Raw genomic sequence first — 20,580 nt, forward strand, 5'->3', positions numbered from 1 at the left:
TCAGCCAATGCACCCAACAGCTCAATGAGCATGACCATCTGCATTCTCTTGTATAGCATCCCGTTGACGTCCTCATCTGAGTCCTTTGCAGCAGAACTAGCCTGCGACTTCACCCTCCAGTGAGCTGGCACACAAACAATCCTTGCCTCTTAGCCTGGGTGCAACCCATTCATGCCCAGTGACTTACTATACAGACCCTGACTCCAAACTTGCCTTTAAGGCACTTGTAGCGCCAGTGCCGGAGATCATGCCAGGAGCAGCAACATGAATACCTAAAAATGAGATGCCAACCTGGTGAAGCTACATCATGCTAAACGATGGAAGCAGCATGTGATAGGCAGAGCAACTGATGGATCAAATCAAAGCTCTGCAGTCCTGCCACATCCAGTCAAAATGGTGGTGGACAATTAAACAACCAACACAAGAAGAAGGCTCCCCATCCTTAATGATGGGGCAGCCCAGCAGGTCCCCGTGCAAAGGACAAAGCTGAAACATTTGCAACCATCTTCAGCCAGAAGTGCCAAGTGGATGATCCAACTCCGCCTTCTCCAGAGGTTCCCAACATCACAGGTGTCAGCCTTCAGCTAATTCGATTCACTCCACATGACATCAGTAAATAGCTGAAGGCACTGGTCACTGTAAAGGCTACGGGCCTGACAGGATCCTGACAATAGTACTGAAGACTTGTTCTCCAGAACTCTGGACAAGCTATTTCAGTACAGCTACAACACTGTCATCTACCTGAATGTGGAAGATTGCTCAGGTCTGCCCTGTCCACAAAGGAGGAAAAATCCAATCCGGCCAACAACTGAGCCATCAGTATACTTTCAGTCATTGGCAAAATGATTGAAGGTGACATTGTTAGTGCTATCAAGCGGTACTTGTTCAGCAATATCCTACTCACTGATGCTCAGTTTGGGTTCTGCCAGGGCCACTTGGCTCCAAACCTCTTATAACCTTGGTCCAAACATAGAGAAATGAGGTGAGGCGAGAGTGACTGCTATTCACATCAAGGGAGCAGTTGACTGAGTGTGGCTTCAAGGAGCCTTAACAAATTGAAGTCAATGGGAATCAGGGAGAAAACTCTCCATTGGTTGGGGAGTCATAACTAGCACAAAAGAAGAAGGTTGTGGTTGTTGGAGGTCAATCATCTCATCTCTAGGACATCACTGCAGGAGTACTTCAGGGTATGTCCTAGACCCAGCCATCTTCAGCAATGCCCATCCGTCCAACAAAAGGTCAGAAATGGGGATGTTCGCTTATGATTGCACGGTATTCAGTACCACTTGTGACTCCTCAGATACTGAAGTAGTCCATGTTGGCTTGCAGCAAGACCTGAACAACATTCAAGTTTGGGCTGATAAGTGGCAAGTAACATTCGGGTCACACAAATGCCAGGCAGTGACTATCTCCAACAAGAGAGAATCTAACCATCTCCCCTTGACAATCTATGGCATTACCATCACTGAATCCCCCACTATAAACATCCTGGGGGTTACCATTGACCAGAAACTGAATTGGACTAGCCATATCAATACTGTGGCTACAAGAGCAGGTCAGAGGCTGGGAATCCTGCAATGAGTAACTCACCTCCTGACTCTCCAAAGCCTGTCAACCATCTACAAGGCACAAGTCAGGAGTGTGATGGAGTACTTCCCACTTAGCTGGATGAGTGTAGCTCCAACAACACTCAAGAAGCTTGACACCATCCAGGACAAAACAGCCCGCTTGATTGGCACCACATCCACAAACACTCACTCCCTCCACCACCGACGCACAGTAGCAGCAGTGTGTACCATCTACAAGGTGCACTGCAACAACTCACCAAGTCTCCTTAGACAGCATCTTCCAAACCCACAACCACTACCATCTAGAAGGACAAGGGCAGCAGATAGATGGGAACATCACCACCTGGAAGTTCCCCTCCAAGTCACTCACCATCCTGACTTGGAAATATCTCGCCATTCCTTCACAGTCACTGGGCCAAAATCCTGGAACTCCCTTCCTAACAGCACTATAGGTGTACCTACACCACATGGACTGCAGTGGTTCAAGAAGGCCGCTCAGCACCACCTTCTCAAGGGCAACTAGGGATGGGCAATAAATGCTGGCCCAGCCAGCAAAGTCCACATTTCCTGAATGAATAAGAAAAAAGTGATGCATTCCAATTCTTATCCCTGTGGATTAGCTCTGAGTTGTCATTAGTATAGATTTTCAGGAAAAAAATTTCCTGAAATCTCAGAATATCCCAAAGCACTCCATAACCAATAAGATATTTCCATATATTATCAACTGAAATCTGTATGCAATTCTCCCGCCTTGTGACTGCGTAAATTTCCAAATGGGAACTTGAGAATGTTGATGTCATGCTTATGATCCCCATACCCATTCTATTAAGAAGACTCTTAAGTCTCTGTTATTCTCCTACAATGTTGTCTATTGTTTTAAGTCAAGCCCATAAATCAAATGCTCTGAAAGTATAACTTGAATACGAGGGTTCTTTTTGTAATTGCTATTTTTGCTTATTTCAGATGGTTCAAGAATGTTTATACCATCGTGAAAAGAGGATAGGCATCGACCTAGTCCATGATGAAGTGGAGACACAGCTACTTGAGGTGAGTTACACAAAGAGGTACCCACTGTGCACACTCATAAACTCAAGTCAGGACAGACTGTAGTGTCTTATCAATAATTGCAGTAGTATTCATTGCAGATTCACCGGCTGATAGTAGAACACCTCCGTTTTTCACCAGGCACCAATGAGCAAAAACCTCATGCATAGCCAGTTGCAACGAGACTTCATTGATAATTCAGTGATTGATTCTGAGCCCCATATTTCACTGCCACTGTCTGTATCAGAATGTAGTCCTGAGAGTTGGTAAGACTTAAATACTGCTTATGTGTTGAACTAAATGAAGGTATTTTCGGAAATGAACATAAATTCTAATCCTTCCACAGTTGTATGTGTCAGTTATGTAGCAGGAGATAATATGAATGGTTTGTCGTGCAGTAATACAATCAAGGAATCTGAGTGATACCATAATTGAGTCAAAGATGAGTCAGGGAGCCTTGAGATTAGTGCCTTTAATCCCTCACTAACTATCTGATTATTACAGCTTGTATATCAATGATGTAAACTGCCTGAGCAGTTATAAATGTCATATGAACCCATTAGTTGGTATATACATTTTGTAGCTCAGTCATATTCATTGACCAGTGTGAATTTACCAGCAAATGTTCGGCTTTGGCCTGCGTTGTTCACAGGCTGACATCAGTGGGGTGGGTGTTTGTAAAACTGAGACTGAATCCTTTTGTGAAGTGAAAAATTAGACCACTGCAGTTCTTAACATAGTGCGATATAGGTTATGCCCCATTGTACTCCTTTCAAAACTTTCGATTTGATTTTTAGATCCGATGGTTAACGTTGAACCAAAACAAAACAAAAATTGCTGGAAAAACTCTGGAGAAGAGTCATATGGACTCGAAATGTTAACTCTGCCTTTTTCTCCGCAGATGCTGTCAGATCTGCTGTGTTTTTCCAGCAATTTTTTTTTTGTTTCAGATTTCCAGCATTGGCAGTATTTTGCTTTTAGGTTAATGTTGAACGTTGGGCTTGGACAGTCTCAATCTAACTGAGGTGACCTGAAAGTCAAACAGAATTCTGTCTTTTAAAGCCAGGTCAGTGCTGTGACCATTGGCTCTAACGTCCATGAAATGATGAATAACGTAAATGTCTGACTGTTTAGAGACCTGTTGTGAAATTGCTGCGGAGGTTTCCATGTGTTGCAAGATGAAGATGCACATTAAACTGACTATTGCTGAGATTTGCCCTCAAAATTTAATTTCCATTTGCCACCCATTGCAGTATTATTAAGAAGAGAGTACATCATATTGGAAGGATCATATGTCCTATGTGTGATTTTCTTCCCCCGCCACCCCCAAACCCATATACATCGGATATTGCAGCAACAATTGAAATACTTTTTTCTACACAGCACAGTTTCAAAGATACTGAAATCTGTAGGAAATGGATATTGCTTTGAACAACAATAGCTTGCTTTTATATAACCCCTTCAATGTAATAAAATGTCCCAAGGCACTTGATAGCCTTCAAACAAAATTTAACAATAAAGACCTATTAGGACAGGTGATTAAGAGGTTGGTCAAAGACGTGTTTTAAGGACCGTCTTAAAGGAGGAGTAAGAGGTAAAGAAAGTGAGAGGCGTAGAAAAGAAATTCCAGAGCTTTAAGGTTGAGGCTGCCAAGAGTGGAGTGATGAAAGTTAGAGTTGCACAAGAGGCCAGAATTGGAGGAGTGCAGAGATCTCAAAAGGTTATAGGCCTGGAGGGAGTTACAGTGATAGTGAGAGGCAAGACATGGAAGGATTTGAAACAAGGATGAGAATTTTAAGATTGAGGTGTAACTGGACTAGGAGACGATGTAGGTGAGCAAGCACGGGGTGATGAGTGAACAGGCCAAATGAAGATTCAGGCAGCAGATTTTTGAATGAGCTCAAATTTATAGTACTTTGGAGTTTGATATGTTATGGATGGGAATCTCTGGTCTTGGAAATTTCTATCTGCAGTCAAGTTCCAGAGAAGCATCAACCACAGCGTTAGAGCCGATGTCAAAGTGTCTACACCACAGGGACTGCAGCGGTTCAAGAAGGCAGCTCACCACCACTTTCACAAGGGCAGTTAGGAATGGGCAATAAATGCTGGCCTAGCCAGTGATGCCCACATCCCATAAATGAATTTTTAAAAAGTATGGAGGCAGGACACTGCTGATTTTTATTCAGGCCACAGACTGTTGCTTTGCTGAGGCTGCTACTGCCCACAACCAAAGTCGCCTCCAATGAGGGGCATTCTCTTCCTTTTGGGGCAGAATTCTGGCAGTGCAAGACTTTGCCGCCCACCTCCCTCTCTCCCCACTGATCTGTATTGGCCCCAGTCTCTGCCCATTTTCCTGGGTCAAGGTTCATTCCAGGTGCACAGTGGGTCATGGCAGAATTCCTGTGAACATGTGAAAACCCTGCCCATGTAACCTTGGGTCTGCTGCAGTGGGGAAGCTGCTGCATCACCAGGAGAGGCAGTGTGGGACCTTTTAAAGAGGTAGATTCACCAGGAATGTTGGGATTGAGAATGTTGTAAGGGCCTCGGTAAAGAGTAATGTCTTCAGCAGGGAAGTGCTGAGCCCCACTTGGAGAAAGGAAGCTGCTTCAACCTCCTCTCCTTCCACTAAGGAAACTTGGGCCTTTACTTCTGTTCCCTACCATCACCTTCCATATGACGGCCCTGGGAAGTGGGATAGGTGGGAGGGAATTCCGCTGGATATGCAGGGCCCAATTGTCCCACCACCATTTGCGTTCTAGCATGGCGGGAGGCAGGAAATCCTGGTTGGGGGTGATGAAGTGGCAAAAGCCCTGGTGCTTACCGGCATCTGTAGGGGCTGCTCTATTTCTCACCCTCGAAGAAACAAATTTTCAACTGTAAGGGGCCTGTAATAATTTAAAAATTCTTAAATGCTTCTCTGTTCTTCAAGAGTCCAAGTTGCTTCCCCGGCCTGGACCCGCTCAAATTTCCACTGTTTTGGAGATCAATGATCCTCATCTCGTTCGGCTGCAAGCTTCCACCACAGGTGTGACAGGTGGGGTCAAGGTAACTGGGAGTCTCTTCTCTTTGCTCCACTCCCTTTACATCACTGGCTTTATAAAGGGTGGAAGATCTACTCCCTTCCCAGATCAAGTGGAATTTCCCAGGGTGCACTGGGGCCTGACCTAGCATAGAATCCGTCCATAACCACACAGAAGTTATCCAATTTTACCAGAAAATACTCCAAGCTTTCTGTTTTTATCTCTTCAAAGGAAATGAGAATAGTCAAATGTGTTCAAGAAAGATTGAAGAGGGGCATAGAGAGAGCTTCTGTACAACTTGCGTAAGTAAAGCTTTTTTTAAAATCCTGCTGTTGCACTTTAGAATTGAGTGAAACTTTACTGGATACAATCACTTTGAGGGTATATTTTCTGGTGCCTTGCACACTGAGTATGCATTGGAAAATCGTGGACATGAAAGTAAGGTTTCAGAAAATGCACTGCATGATATTTAATTCGATGATTCATTCTATTGATGTACGGTTAGCTCACTTGACTAGATGGTTAGTATGTGCTGCAGTTTCAATCTCCCTACCTGTTGAGGTAGTTTTTGGGGCCAATCTCCTCACCTTGCTCATGGTGATATCATGGCATAAACCATGATTGGCAGCCCTCGGTCGACAAGGATATTACATGAAGAGAGAGAATTCTATTGGATCTACGTTGATCATCCCGGCACACAATATAACAAAACAAAAGTATTTCACTGTATTGACCCTCAAGTACTATAGCCAATATTGTACAATTTCTGATCTCAGCCACACATGGAAGGAGGAGCCAAATATTGGCCAGTTGTTGGTTAAGTGAATGGGAAAAAATATTGGCAGGTGAAGTATAATGTGGGATAAAATGAAATTGGCCACTTTGGCAGGAAGAGTGAAAAAGTAGCATGTCATTTAAATGGAGAGAGATTGCACAACTCTGAGGTACAGAGAGATCTGGGTGTCCTGGGACTTGAATCACAAAAGGTTGGTATGCAGCATCAGCAAGTGATTAGGGAGGCAAATGGGATGTTGTTGTTTGTTGCAGGGGGAGTGGAATATAAAAGTAGGGATGTTTTGCTACAGTTGAACAGGGCGTTGTTGAGACCATGTCTGGAGTGCTGTGTACAGTTTTGGTCTCCTTATTTAAGAAAGGATATAAATGCGTTAGAAGCAGTTCAGAGAAGGTTCACTCGACTGATACCTGGGATGGGGATGGTAATCTTATGAGGAAAGGTTGTGCAGACTGGGCCTGTATCCACTGGAGTTTAGAGGAATGAGAGGTGATCTTATTGAAACATAAGATCCTGAGGGAACTTGACAGGGCAAATCCTGAGAGAATGTTTCCCCTTGTGGGAGAGACCAGAACTAGAGAACACAGATTAAAAATAAGAGATCACCCATTTATGACAGAGATGAGAAGCAATGTGTTCTCTGAGGATCGTGAGTCTTTGGAACTCTCTTCCCCGGCGAGCAGTGGAGGCAGGGTCATTGAATATCTTTAAGGCAGAGGTAGGTAGATTCTTGACTAACAAGGGAGTCAAAGGTGATTGAGGGTGGGCAGGAATGCAGAGTTGAGACCACAATCAGATTAGCCATGATCTTATTGAATGATGGAGCAGGCTTGAGGGGCTGAATGGCCTACTCCTGCTCCTAATTGGTATATTATGTTTCTTTCCACTGCATTCCCTGGCGCTCGATTATCACCCGCATCTCCTAACAGCTCGGTCATGAATGACGATGGCAGACATTCAAGAATGTCATCTGCTACCTCTCTCAGCCAGGGAGACCGTAGCTTGAGTTTTTTTGTGTTTGGCTGCTTGTTGCCATAGCGTTAGTCCAAGGGGAGTGTTGACAGTGGAAAATGGGAGGGAGTTCTGTCCCTACAAGACTCTGCCCACATGATGCCAAGGTTTTAAGATGGGTGGGGCTGAGCAATGATCATTGAATCGTTGAATGATACAGCACTGAAGGTGGCCATTTGGGCCATCATGTCTGATGCTGGAAGTATCCATCTCAAAAGTAGGCTTTCAGAGCCTTTCCAAAAACTTTCAGAATTTTAACTCCCCTGTCCTGGCACTTGCATTTTAATTTTCCTCTACTGCTGTGAGCGATATTTCAGAGATTAAGCATTGGCACTAATACCACTGGAATGATGTTGTAGCAAAAAGCACTCAAACTCCTAGGTCAGTTCAGCTGCGCAATTCTTCACTGATTAATGTGCAGCGATAGATATGAATGGGGCGTTGGATATGAATGGGGCGTACAGTGATGCTGGGAATGGAAAATTGCCTGTAAGTGGGAGAGGAACTGAAACACGTGCGTTTATATAGCACCTTTCACCTCAGGGCATCCCAAAGCACTTTACAGCCAATGAAGCACTTTGTTTGAAGTGTAGTCATTGTTGTAATGCAGTGAAGTTTAAAGGGATTGTACCAGGGAAAGGGGAGAGCAATGAAGAGTGGAGGAGAAAGTCAAATGCTGTGTTAGCAACCTCTGCTGAGACTGAAGGGGGCAATAGACAGGGATTAAGAAATCACAAGCAAGACAAAAGGTAAGAAAAGCTCTTATGTGCAGGTTTGAGGACACGGTTGACCAATTCTGTCACTTAGTTGCTTGTTTTATTGTGCATGTTAACAGCAGCTGTCTTCACAGCAGATGTTTAAGCTCCATGGCTCTCTGCAGACTCCCACATGTGTACCTGTTACCACATAGGCGTGACGATGCCTCAGATATGACTTGTGGTCTCCTGACAGGTTTTGCTGGCTGTTGATCACCCTGGGATGCTTCCCTTCATGCGACTCGTTGTAAATCACAATAAGTTGTGACTCAGCTGCTTCTGAGGAGTCGTTCAGCCCAATAGGCCTATTCACATATCTGTGCCATTTGACCTCCTGTCACATCCAACTTTTAGAGTTAGCACTATTCAAATGGGGCTTTGGTCACCTCTACATCCAGATGTGGATGCTCAGGATGGGCAGGTGGATGCGGAGCACGTCTTGTGCAGCCCAGCTTGGCTGGCAGCTCTTCAGAGGATGTTCTCCTCCCCTTCCCAACCACCCAGGGAGGGGGAATCTCACTTGGAAACCAAACCCTTCGACACCAGTAATGGTGGAAAGAAACATTTTAAACAATAAATAATAAACGTTATGGCCTCGAAATTCAACCACACGGTAGGAAGTACTGTTTAACAAGCTGAAAGTTCTGGAAAACCATGTGGCCTAGTGAGCATAGGAACAGCAGGAGATTATTTATCCCCTTGAGCCTGTTTCGCTTTTCAAGGAGACCGTGGCTGATCTGTGATCTAACTCCATATACTCAGATTTGCCCCATATCCCTTAATACCTTTGGTTAATAAAAATCTATAAATTGCAGATTTAAAATTAATCATTGATCAAGCATCAATTGCCATTTGTGGAAGAGTGTTCCAAACCTCCACCATTCTTCAATGTGTGTTACACATGCAAAACATAAAGAATCCACTGCTTGCTGCAGCCAACAAGGTGTTTATCTGAACATGGAGCAGGAAGGACTACTTCAGATCCTTTCTACTTCATATGGAAACTAGGCATATGATGGCCCCTGTGTCACCCCAACCCCACCCACTTCCAGTGCCTCCCACCAATTGTTCCCACTTTGATCAATCCTGGCCTCTACCCTCCCCAATCCCTCACAATCCTGCCCATTACCCATGCTCCCATGTCATTTATACATTATAATGACCTTTCACCCAGACCCTGGCCCACCAGAGTGTATACCCTAAGCAGAAGGAGTAGAGACCGACTTCTCCTGTCCTCAACACCCTATGTCCTCGGGCAGGGCCAGGGCGGTGCCTTTAACAGGAAAATCGGGCCCAGTACTTCTAAGCAATGCCTCAAATTAGCACATTGCCAACTCCAAGAGTGAAAGGGTTCATCTTCCGGTACATAATTACAGAAGCTAGAACGTGAGTGTAAAATTAATAATGCCTCTACCCCAGAGGGCCGTGGATGCTCAGTTATCGAGTATATTCAAGACTGAGTTTGACAGATTTTTGGGCACTAAGGGAATCAAGGGATAAGGGGATAGGGCGGAAAAGTGGAGTTGAGGTAGAGGATCAGCTATGATGTTATTGAATAGTGAAGCAGGCTGGGGCTGCATGCTGTACTCCTGCTCCTATTTCTTATACTCTTAAAGCTAGCTTTGAGATTAAAATGCATCTTGCCTCTTGGCGTGGTGGATATTGCATATAGAATAGGCTCCCGGATATGTAATTACTGTTAACTTACTTAAAAAAATGAGATTGGTGTTTGCCTGGTTAAGAACAGGATCGAGGAATATGAGGGTTAGCACTGATAATTTGCTATTTGGAATAGGAGAGGTCCACAGCTGGGAACGATTGAAATCTTGTGCCCGGAAGGCATCAGACGAAGGAGAAATAATGCAGGAAATCATTTTGATTAAAAAAATTTCAGGAGGCTGCTTAATGCAGCTTTTGTATAGAGGGGAGCAGGGGGAATCTTCCCAAGCCATTTCTTCAGCGGGTGGTTCGGGACCCTGTTGACTTTGAAAGTGCTAAAATGCAAATTTCCAGCTGACTTTAGCTTGCTGACTAGTCTTCCTCCAAGCCTTGCAGCAGTATAAATAACACACATAACACAATGCCTTTCTGGATCCAGCATGTGTGTGTGCTGATTAATTCCATTGGAACCGGGAGTGAATGAATGGGCACATGAATCAATTTAATTGACTGATAAAAGCCACAAATTTGACAAAATATTTGATGACAGGGATGAATTTGGAAAGATCAATTATTCAATACGAATGGCCAATTTTATCTTTTGTGTGGTCAAGCTGAGGTGGGGAGGGGAATGGATTTGAGTCTGCAACATTGCCCAAGCTTGGCACCCGGTGCTGTTTTTGTGAACACTTGAGTTGGCAGTATTAATGGGCAATATTGATGATTTTTATCAGCTGCCAGCCTTTTTGTAGATCAGTGGCGCAAAAGGTGGAGAATACCAGTGAGCAAATTGTCTCATATAGTCCATGAAAAATGACAACTCTGGAAAGTGCAGTGGGCCAGACAACTCTACAGTCTGGCCAATTTGTTTTTTTTTATTCGTTCATGGGGTGTGGGCTCCACTGGCTTGGCCATCATTTATGGCCCATCCCTAACTGCCCTTGTTTAGAGGGTATTTAAGAGTTGCTGTGGGTCTGGAGTCAGATGTAGGCCAGACTAGTTAAGGGCAGCAGATTTCCTTCTCCAAAGGACATTAGTGAACCAGATGGGTTGTTACGACAATCAACAACAGTTTCATGGTCACCATCAAACTTTTAATTCCAGATTTTCATTGAATTTAAATTTCACTCTCTGCCACGGTGGGCTGTGAACCTGGGTGCCCACAGCATTACCCTGGGTCTCTGGAACACTAGCCCAGTGACAATACCACTATGGCCACTGCCTCCTCCTATTTACACCAACCAGGGTTGCCCGAGCATACTTGCATGTAGATAAGACCCTAAGACGTATATAGGAACCCTGATGCAATCTCAGGCTGGTGCCGGGGCTACCTTGTAAAGCACACCCTGTCCACTGCTACCCCAACCAACCCCCACCAAAAGAAAATGCCAGAAGGCAGGGTCAGATAGGGAACAAGGCAATAAATGCAGCACAGTCATTTAAAGGTACCCCAATCCCACCAGTGGCCCAAGTTAGAGTCCGGCCCTGGGTTTAGAGCTTTTAACTATTAACCTTTGACTAAACATACTGCCATTGTTGGTGCAGCTGCTCCTATAACTTCCTTGGGAGTGAGGTGCAGGATGGGCATGCGCATAACGGAGACTTACCACACAAGTGTTTGTTTTACTGTTTAGTTTTGTCTTGTGCCAGAGTAATGCGCCAAAATACATAAACATCTTGTTCATTATTGACTGGAGAACTTTAATTTTTAATCTTTCAATTTGACTCACAAAGAGGTTGCCCTGCACTGTGAATGAGCAGATTCTTATGAGAATAGTAGAACATATGGTTTTTTTCAACTTTTGGCTGGAAGGATGAAAAATACCAGTCAGCATTAATCAAATCCAAACCTTTCTTTCAGACCAGAATAATGAGGCCATGACCGGTATTTTCCTCTTGCTCATGTGGTTTTTTTTTTGGGGGGGACGTGGGGTGGTGGGTGGGGGGTCGGAGGGGGCAGGGCGGAGGGATGGGGGGCCAGGGGGTGTTGGGGTGGCGGGGGGGGAACACATCAAGTGTTAGTTTGACTTTTTCAGTGCTGTAGCTTTCCCCACTAGACCAAACCTTTAGCACCGTTTGGTTTGTCACCTTTGCAAAAAAATAACCAGAAAGGAGATATTCAATTGGCATTGTCTGGCCATTTCCCCCCTTCCTCCTTGCTGGTTTCTCTACCTGTTGTGATGCTGATCGTAAATCGGCAGAACAATCTGTGAAAATTGGCCTACAGCAATCAAACTGAATGGCTATGCAGTTCATAGCAAACCTGTCGACCAGCTTTTAAGCAACAGTACACAGCGTGCAAAAGTATAGTATTCTCTTACAGACAAGGGTTGGGTCATGTACACTGTTCTGTGAAGTAACCTTGCAAATATGAATACTACTTTTCTTATTAAAATAGGAACAGCAGGGCAGCTCAGCATGAATTGGAACAGGATCTATGTGACAAATGTGCGGCGTACTGGATAGATGATAAGGCACATCAATTGAAGAATACCTCAGATGGTATCAGCTATTACTGTGGAATTGAACAAGTGAACGCCACGTAAGTGCCAACCTTAGCCTGATGCTATTCTCTGTTCTGGAAATGTTAAATCTAAGGTTAAGATGTTCAAAGTTTAGCAGCAAGGTCATCAGAATAGTATGGCATGCGCAATGGGACTCACTAGACTGGTTGTTTTGAAGAACTCATTGCAAGGATGGCTGATGAGAGAATTGCAATGATTATATTAAACCAGTAGGGGAGCTATTCTGAGGCTGAGGTACGTTAGAGCACCGTACCCGAGAAATTGCTTTTTGGTGATATTGATGGACAATGCAAAATGGGCTAGGTGGGCCTTGACTTCACGTGATAGTATAAGCTGGATAACAGCGAGTTGGCAATCCAGTTTACATCTCTCTCCATTTTTGGTTCCACTGACTTTGTGGAAATGACTCTGAAGCACAATAGAGATTAAAGTTGGGAGAGTTGTCAAACAGCTTGTCGACTCACTAAAACCCGTTTACACCATCGCGCAATTCAAGATCTACTCCCCGTGAGTTCATGTGACTTTCCTCTGTCCACTGTTTGAATGCTGGGATTAACCCCATTTATTCTGAAACCGTCTTGCTGATGTCCTTAAAGTTATTTTGTAGGATTTAATGGAATAGAATGGTGAGAGCTTTATCTGGCTATACTGTACCCAATCTACACGTGCTTGATGCTGGCACTGATGTCTTGTTTTTCTGCTAATGACAAAACTGAAGTTGAATAGCTCTGTCTCACAGCTTAGAGAGTGGCCTGCACCAAAGGTCCCAATGGGTGTCTTGCCCCATCATATGAAAAGCATGCCCAGGTCATTTGGTCTGTAGCATACTTGGCCTGGGGGAGTGTGAAATTGGATGAGGCAGCAACTCTTGAAGAAACCTCAGCTTGTCATTAAAGGAGAAGCTAGTAGAACAATGGAGAATTGCTTGTTCACAATAGAACAGGTGCAACCTCAGCAAAAGTACTTCCTGGGACACTAAAGAGTTGGAGGATTGGCTGCAGGAGGTACACCCAAAGGAGACTGTCCTCATTCAGGGGCTGAATTTGCTCTTCAGTACAAGTACAAGTGCAAACCTGCAGGAGGAACACCACCAGCAAGGGCAATGCATTCACATCCCAGTATCTGCCTACAACTGAGGAAGAATTTTCCTATTTTCGGACGGAAGCCTGAGGTAAGTGTTTCCCTCTCTTCCTGTGCAGGTGGGTGCAACTCAACAATGGCACAAATCTAATCTGGGAATTCTTGCATTTCAAACACTGTCAAGCCGCTTCCACTTTACACTTGCTTTTGTCACTGTGTCAAAGCTGAAAGGCACGCTTCTTGCAGGTGGAGTTGGCACAGTAAACAGGGCTTTCGATCAGAGGCACTCAAGAACTTTTCGGAATTTGCCAGTGGAGTCACCAATCATGGAGGCAGATGTTAACCTCATAGTCTCCCAAGAGGAAATCCCCCAATTTCCCGCTGCTACAAATGCAACCACGGTTGAATGCCACACATTGAGGGCATAGTGTTTGTTTCCCATTGATACTCATTGATGTGCATAAAGAGAATTATCTGTTATCACCTCAATGTTAAGTGAATGCAAACCATTTTTGTTCAGGTAGGCCATGGAGATAATCGGCAGAACGATGATGCCATTTACAGCATTTTGCACTTGAAGGCACTCTACTTAGCGCTTTCACTAAGTAGCAGAAATTGGATCTTGTTGTGCCTGTTTTATGGGCACAAAACAGGCAGAACAAAGCTTAGATTTGAGGACCAATGTTCTTTGTCCTGAGAAAGATCAGTGGTGGCTGCTGAAAACAGACAGTTGTCAATGAGGAGCCTAAAATCTTTGTTAGCCCCTCAGGGTATTCATGTCTAGGCGTTGGTGTGGAGGTGTCCTAGGCGTTGGCTGCCATTGCACAGACAAAAAAAAAATCATGTTTTTTTATTCATTCAAGGGATGTGGGCATCGCTAGCTAGGCCAGAATTTATTGCACATCTCTAATTGCCCTTGAGAAGGTGGTAGTGAGCTACCTTCTTGAACCGCTGCAGTCCCTGTGATGTAGATACACCCACAGTGCTGTTAGGGAGAGAGTTCCAGGATTTTAACCCAGTGACAGCGAAGGAACGATGATATAGTTCCAAGTCAGGATGGTGTGTGGCTTGGAGGAGAACTTCCAGGTGATGGTGTTCCCATCTATCTGCTGCCCTTGTCCTTCTAGATGATAGTGGCATTGGGAGGAGCAGGAGTGCCTCTTTCAGTTCGCTAGGACTTCTGATGGGTGCAGTTGGCCCTCGCACCTACTGTCCTCCCCCACCCTCATCCCAGGACTCATCTGAGGCCGCTACAGCTGAAATTTGTTCACACGGAAGTGGTACAAGTGCTATTTATTTGGCCGGATTATGGCCTGAGGTCCAGTTTTGGGCCTGCCTCTGAACTTCCCAGTTTGGCACACATTGTGGCCACATCGCCACCTTCATGCCCAAGCCAGGCAACAACTCACATCTACTCTCACTGCACACCCCCCCCGCCCCATCCCCCAACCAGCCCCACCACCACCCCCACCACCACCAAAGATGCTTCCTTTCCATATGAACTGGCCTCTTGTCAAATATATGTCTGATGCTTCAGACATATGTATATTGCAAACAGCCTGATGTGGCAGATGATTTGGTAAGATCCTTTGTCATGAAAGTTTCATGAGTGAAATCCTTCACTTTTTTTGGAAGCCATCCAGTTCCACTTTGTTTGCTGGCTGTCCTGCAGCAGATGGTAGAACTCATCAACTCATCAATTCACTTCATCATCCATTCAGAAATTCATTTCACGTATGTTGCTCATTTGTTAAAAAATTACATATAAAATGAATAACAATAAAAGAAAGAAATGACCCTATCACAGAGGTCTAACTTTAGTTAAAATATGTGTTTAAAAACTATTCCAATACATTAAAATAATCAGAGTCCCACCCTGAGTGCATATATCCTCATCCATACACCAAACTCCTTTTAAACGTTCTTTCTTATAGAGATGGGCACAAACGAATTCAGGAACTGATTTGTTCAGCATCTGAGGGATTGAAGCCTTTTCCCTGCACACCACCAGCAGTAATACTGAGACAAGGGGTATTTCTCATTGTTCATGATGCTCTTCATTTTCGTCAAAATTCTTTGAGAGCAGATTTTGGCACGAAAAATCTGCTCATCAAATACCCTTCCTGCCTGGGGGTTCGATAACCTCTGTACCCTAAAGCAGTCTGCTTTCCTACGGCAACAATACCAGTAGAGACATCCAAAAAGGATAACACACTCAACTACAGTCGTATAGAAGAGTTTCATGATTGTGGGATCAATTCGAAAGGATTTTAATTTTCTGAGGCAGTATAATTGTGTATTTCCCTTGGCCACCACATCTGTCCAGCTGTTCCCTCTGATTCAACTTATCAACTACTCTGATACCTAGATGCCTGTTGTTAGCAACTACTTCAATGTCCACATCATGAATCTTCACAGGAATAATATCATTAACTGGCTTCCTCCTAAAGTCTACAACTAGTTCCTTTGTCTTGTTTTCATTCAGTTTAAGAGAATTGTTATTGCACCACTTTACAAACTCCTTCATCAAGTTTCTAGTTTTTTTGTTCTTCCTTGTGAGACCCACCAGCACCATATCATCAGCATACTTCAGCATTGCTACGTCATTATGCTCTGACTCTGATCTCCATTGAGCAATATCTTGTGAAACACAACCGACAAGGTCAGATTTCCTCTGACATTCCTAAAAAGGCGCAGAGGCTCAACGAATGTAGGTCTTGGGTCATGACAAGGTACCAATAAACCATCCCAAGTTCTTTTTTCTTACCCACATTCGTCAGCTTGTAGTAAACCCCTCTTCCTGAACCATATCATATAGCTCATTCAGAACCTCCACTTTGGATGCTGTAACTCAAGAGAATAAACATCTGACTTTGCATTTCTCAATTGCTGTGACTGCATAGTGGAAAATCATAAGCGGCAGGGGCCTGAATTCTGATGCCTTCTACCAGCAGGCGAGGGTCTCCGTCAGGCATGCAAAGGTAAAAGATTGATCTTAAAGGCCAGGAACAAAAGAGAACAAGGAGAGTATATGCAAAAAATGCATATCTGGCAGATCTTCCAGCAAAAGGAACTAAAGGTGTAGAGTGACACGGAGCTGCAAATATGAAAACGTCAAAAAATTATACTGACAAGCGAAACCACAGATTTCCCTTTAAGAAGCCAACTGGAGCAAGTCTCCTCCCAGGATTTGTCATGCGATGATTGTACACAGGCAACGTGTGTGTGTTGGAACCTTGCCCAAAATTGGAAAGATTTGGTGTCAGACCACATTGAAGCACTTATTTCCTGTGCCCCGGACCATGCCTTGGAACAGGACTGGCACAACCATGAGACAAACTAGGCAGTCACCTAGGGTGGCAAGATTTGGGGGGCAGCAGCCGTGGCTCACTGATACCACAGCAAAAAAAAACTGCAGTCTGAATTCTGAAACCAAGGGAAAAAGCATTTCGGGCCAGTATTCTTGTTTCCCTGTTTTTAACGGTGTTCCATTTTAAGGTGCACAAGACCAGTGCCGACCAGTATTCTTAGTTCCCAGTTTTTGCAGATTTTTTTCATTCTGGAATAAAATCGATATGACCGTTTTGTGAGCCTGAGCGTGGCACAATGCTCTTTCAGTACAGTCCCTCCTCCCTCCCTCCCTGTCCCTCTGGAATTTTCTAACAGGCAACAGCAGCGAGCAGCTTTCTCCCAGCCCTGCCCACCACCTCCCCGCGTATGCTCGCTGCCTCCCAGACGTTTCCCTCTGCATGCACCTGCTCGCTGACTATCCAATTGTTTCCCCTTCCTTGATCCCACCCTCCCCGCCCCGATCTGGGTGATGATCACATGATGGGGCGTTGAGGCCTCATGAGAGGTGTGGGAGTGGAGCGTGCAAATCTAAATGGAACCGAGGAAACACAGTGCTGCAGAAGCGGGGCCTGTGGATTGGCACTTGGGAGGCGAAGACCAGAGCGAGGGCTGAGGTCAGGCTGTGGATGATAACCACCCATGAGTTGGACAATTTTCAGCAGTTGTGAGAGTGGGAGCAGGTCGCTGTATTTATTTTTGAAAGTCAATTGTGGGGACGGGGATGGGGAGAGACAACAACCTAAAGGTTCATCTAAGGCGGCAAATACCCTTGTGCCAGCCCTGCCTTGGTATATTGGGGTTTTTATATTAAAAGTAAGAAACTGTTTTGTCTTTCAGCGATGATTCACCTGCGATTGGTGAATATGACACAGCTTTGTGTGTGTGAAAGTTAACCTGTCTTCACGTTTCCTCTGGAGTGTTCTCTGCTCTTTTTTGAAATTCCTTGTGCAGGTTCTCAACCTTCTGTCCTGCATGAACAGATTGAAAACAAACTGGAGCATCTTAAGTCCATTGCTACACAATTCCTTGAAAGGTCACTTTGAAATGGCTGAATCTCGACATGAAGGAAGTCAGACGCCTGACAGGCGTGAAGTATCTAAAACAAAAACAGAATTACCTGGTAAAACTCAGCAGGTCTGGCAGCATCGGCGGAGAAGAAAAGAATTGACGTTTCTTCTCCGCTGATGCTGCCAGACCTGCTGAGTTTTTCCAGGTAATTCTGTTTTTGTTTTGGATTTCCAGCATCCGCAGTTTTTTTGTTTTTATCTCTGTGAAGTATCTATCCTCTGGTGGTGGGTACATGGCAAAATGTATACAAATAAAGTTAGGCAAGTAATGTTTTGAGTTTGTAGGAATGGTGGGGAATCCTGTTCACCAGCTATGCTTATTGCATGAAGACCATTCTGCCAATGATCATACGTTCAAGGATGTACAAGAGTATCTGAACTACACTCAATTTCATATGCATTTATAATTAAATTCAATTGTCTGACTAGCTGAGCTGGAATCCCATTAATAATTGTTACTCCTGCTGGAAGTCCTCATCCATACTCATTGGCTCAGAGCCACATGGCCTGGTCGATGTCTTTTAAATCTCACCTTTGACCAACCTACCAACACTTGCTGCCCAGGGTCACCTGCAAAGAAAGGACACATGGTACTAGAAGCCTGGTGCCTGTGGAAATGTACTGAGTTGGGGGTGGTGGGGGGGTTGGGGGGGGTGGTGGGGGGGTTGGGGGGGGGTTGGGGGGGTTGGGTTGGGGGGGGTGGTGGGGGGGTTGGGGGGGGGGTTGGGGGGGGTGGTGGGGGGGTTGGGGGGGGGGTGGGGGGGTTGGGTGGGGGGGGTGGGGGGGTGGGTGGGGGGGGGGGTTGGGGGGGGGGGGGGGTTGGGGGGGTGGGGTGGGGGGGGTGGTTGGGGGGGGGGTGTGGGGTTGGGGGGGGGGGGTTGGGGTTGGGGGGGGGTGTTGGGGGGGGGTTGGGGGTTGGGGGGGGGGGGTTGGGGGGGGTGGGGGGGGGGGGGGGGGGGGGGGCAGGTGTGTGTGGTCAGTACCTTCAGAGAAGGAGCAAAAGACAATGATTAAAATTGGCAACAAGAAACATGACTAAATGAAGCAGTTGCACCTTTCCATCTAATGTGGAGATTCTAGCACAATCTGAAAGCAGGCGGCAATCAATCCATTGTTGACTTGGTTGTTCCCTGTGCACAAATGGTGCAAATGGTGCTGGTTCCTACATGAGTGAAAGTGGGAGAGGGATTTTGAAGGAAGTGAAGATATGCTCTTTCACTCTTCTCTGGAATTTGCCCTGGAGCAACGCATTTGTACTCCTAAAGAGGAAAAGGCAAGGAGTAAATTGAGCCATGCTCTGTTTTGTCTGGCTCAGGTATTACAACCAGATAACTCCTTCCATCGGCTATGGCTTCTTTGCTCCAATAAAAGCATTAGATCATTTGGCGCAGGAAGGAGCTGTTAGCAAACACATTTTTTTCCAAGTCTATAGTAGTACAAATGGATAGAATGGTTGTTTCTCCACTTGACAGTCTCAAACTGGTCTCCCATTGTTGATTGTCAATGCGACTTTTTAATCATATAGGCATGGGTTTCATGAGTTCTGCAAACTGTAAACTGATTGTATACACTACTGTAAATTGCATGTTTACCTCTTGTCAAATGAGCTCGACATTGGTATTGGCCATGGAATAACTGTGGCCTTTGACTTCCCAGATGAAAGAACCAACAAACATCTGGTGTCATGTTTTTGAAGAGGAAAACCTCAGAGGGAAGGCAATAACTTTTTACATATTTCCTGCCCTGAACATCATTTTCCAATCTAGAACAGCTGGCCTCCTCTTAAAACGTTTGGCAGTGATGTCTAGCATCAATATGTTGGTTAACCTGATAGCCATTCTTCTCCTCTGCTGACAGAGTAGTGGAGTTCATGTTTACCATACAAAACTCTCAATATGTTGTGCTCCCAGTCTTTGCTGATATACCAGAGGAAATGCCCAAGTGCTTTCTGTGTCAGAGGAAATCAATTGGTTGTCTTTTTCCATCTTTTACCTGTAAATAAAATGTGGAAATGATGATGCCAATAAGATTATGTTCCATCTCCTATTCTTATACCCTGGCTTAGTATAAACAAACCACAAGTAATAATCTCAAGTGCACATCATAGGAAGAGGCAAAGAGGCTACTTGGACGAACACTTTTTTAATGTTCTGAACCATTGGCTGTGGGTGTGGAGGTAGACAGTTTGTAAACTTACATTTCTTTACCACTAAGCAAACAATATTTCTATCCCCTACTGTGCCTGCTGACTCATAGGTTCCTAAGCTAAAATAATTTTAAGTGGCACACTTGGTTCATGGTGTTCTGGTTGTTTACAAAATACCAATTCTACTCAGTCATTTCAGTCAAACACATGCAGAAAAAAAAGGCAAAACTTGCTTACTGAAAATTGGACTTTATGAGGAAGAATATAGCAGGTCGTGATTCTGTGCAGATATTGTAAGTTTTTTAATAATGCCTATTTTTCAATTTTCCTCTTCAGTTCTCTGCCCAAAGGCAGATCTGACTCAGAACAGCACAATCGCTACCATGGGTAGGGCAAGAAGGCAGATCTCAAATCCACTCCAGTCAGAATGGGAATTGAACCCTGTGCTGTTGGCACTGATCTGATCCACACTAGCCATCCAGCCAACTAGACCCCCAAAAAGTCTGAGTTGCTGTGGCAACATACACTTTTCCGTGCATGTTGTAGCCTAGAGCTATGGGT

At 44.8% G+C, this 20,580-nt stretch overlaps 1 protein-coding gene across 1 annotated transcript in view; it reads left to right on the forward strand.

Annotated features, from left to right (window-relative positions):
- Positions 1-20,580, forward strand: part of LOC121288005 (tektin-3-like) — a 79,950-nt gene that overhangs the window by 14,652 nt on the left and 44,718 nt on the right. The window contains exons 3-5 of the mRNA XM_041206213.1: positions 2,532-2,615; positions 5,864-5,934; positions 12,249-12,392. Of these exons, the coding sequence (XP_041062147.1) occupies positions 2,532-2,615; positions 5,864-5,934; positions 12,249-12,392 (299 nt within the window). The remainder of the gene's footprint in view (positions 1-2,531; positions 2,616-5,863; positions 5,935-12,248; positions 12,393-20,580) is intronic.

The sequence above is a fragment of the Carcharodon carcharias genome, chromosome 15 (assembly GCF_017639515.1).
Source record: "Carcharodon carcharias isolate sCarCar2 chromosome 15, sCarCar2.pri, whole genome shotgun sequence".
NCBI lineage: Eukaryota > Metazoa > Chordata > Chondrichthyes > Lamniformes > Lamnidae > Carcharodon > Carcharodon carcharias.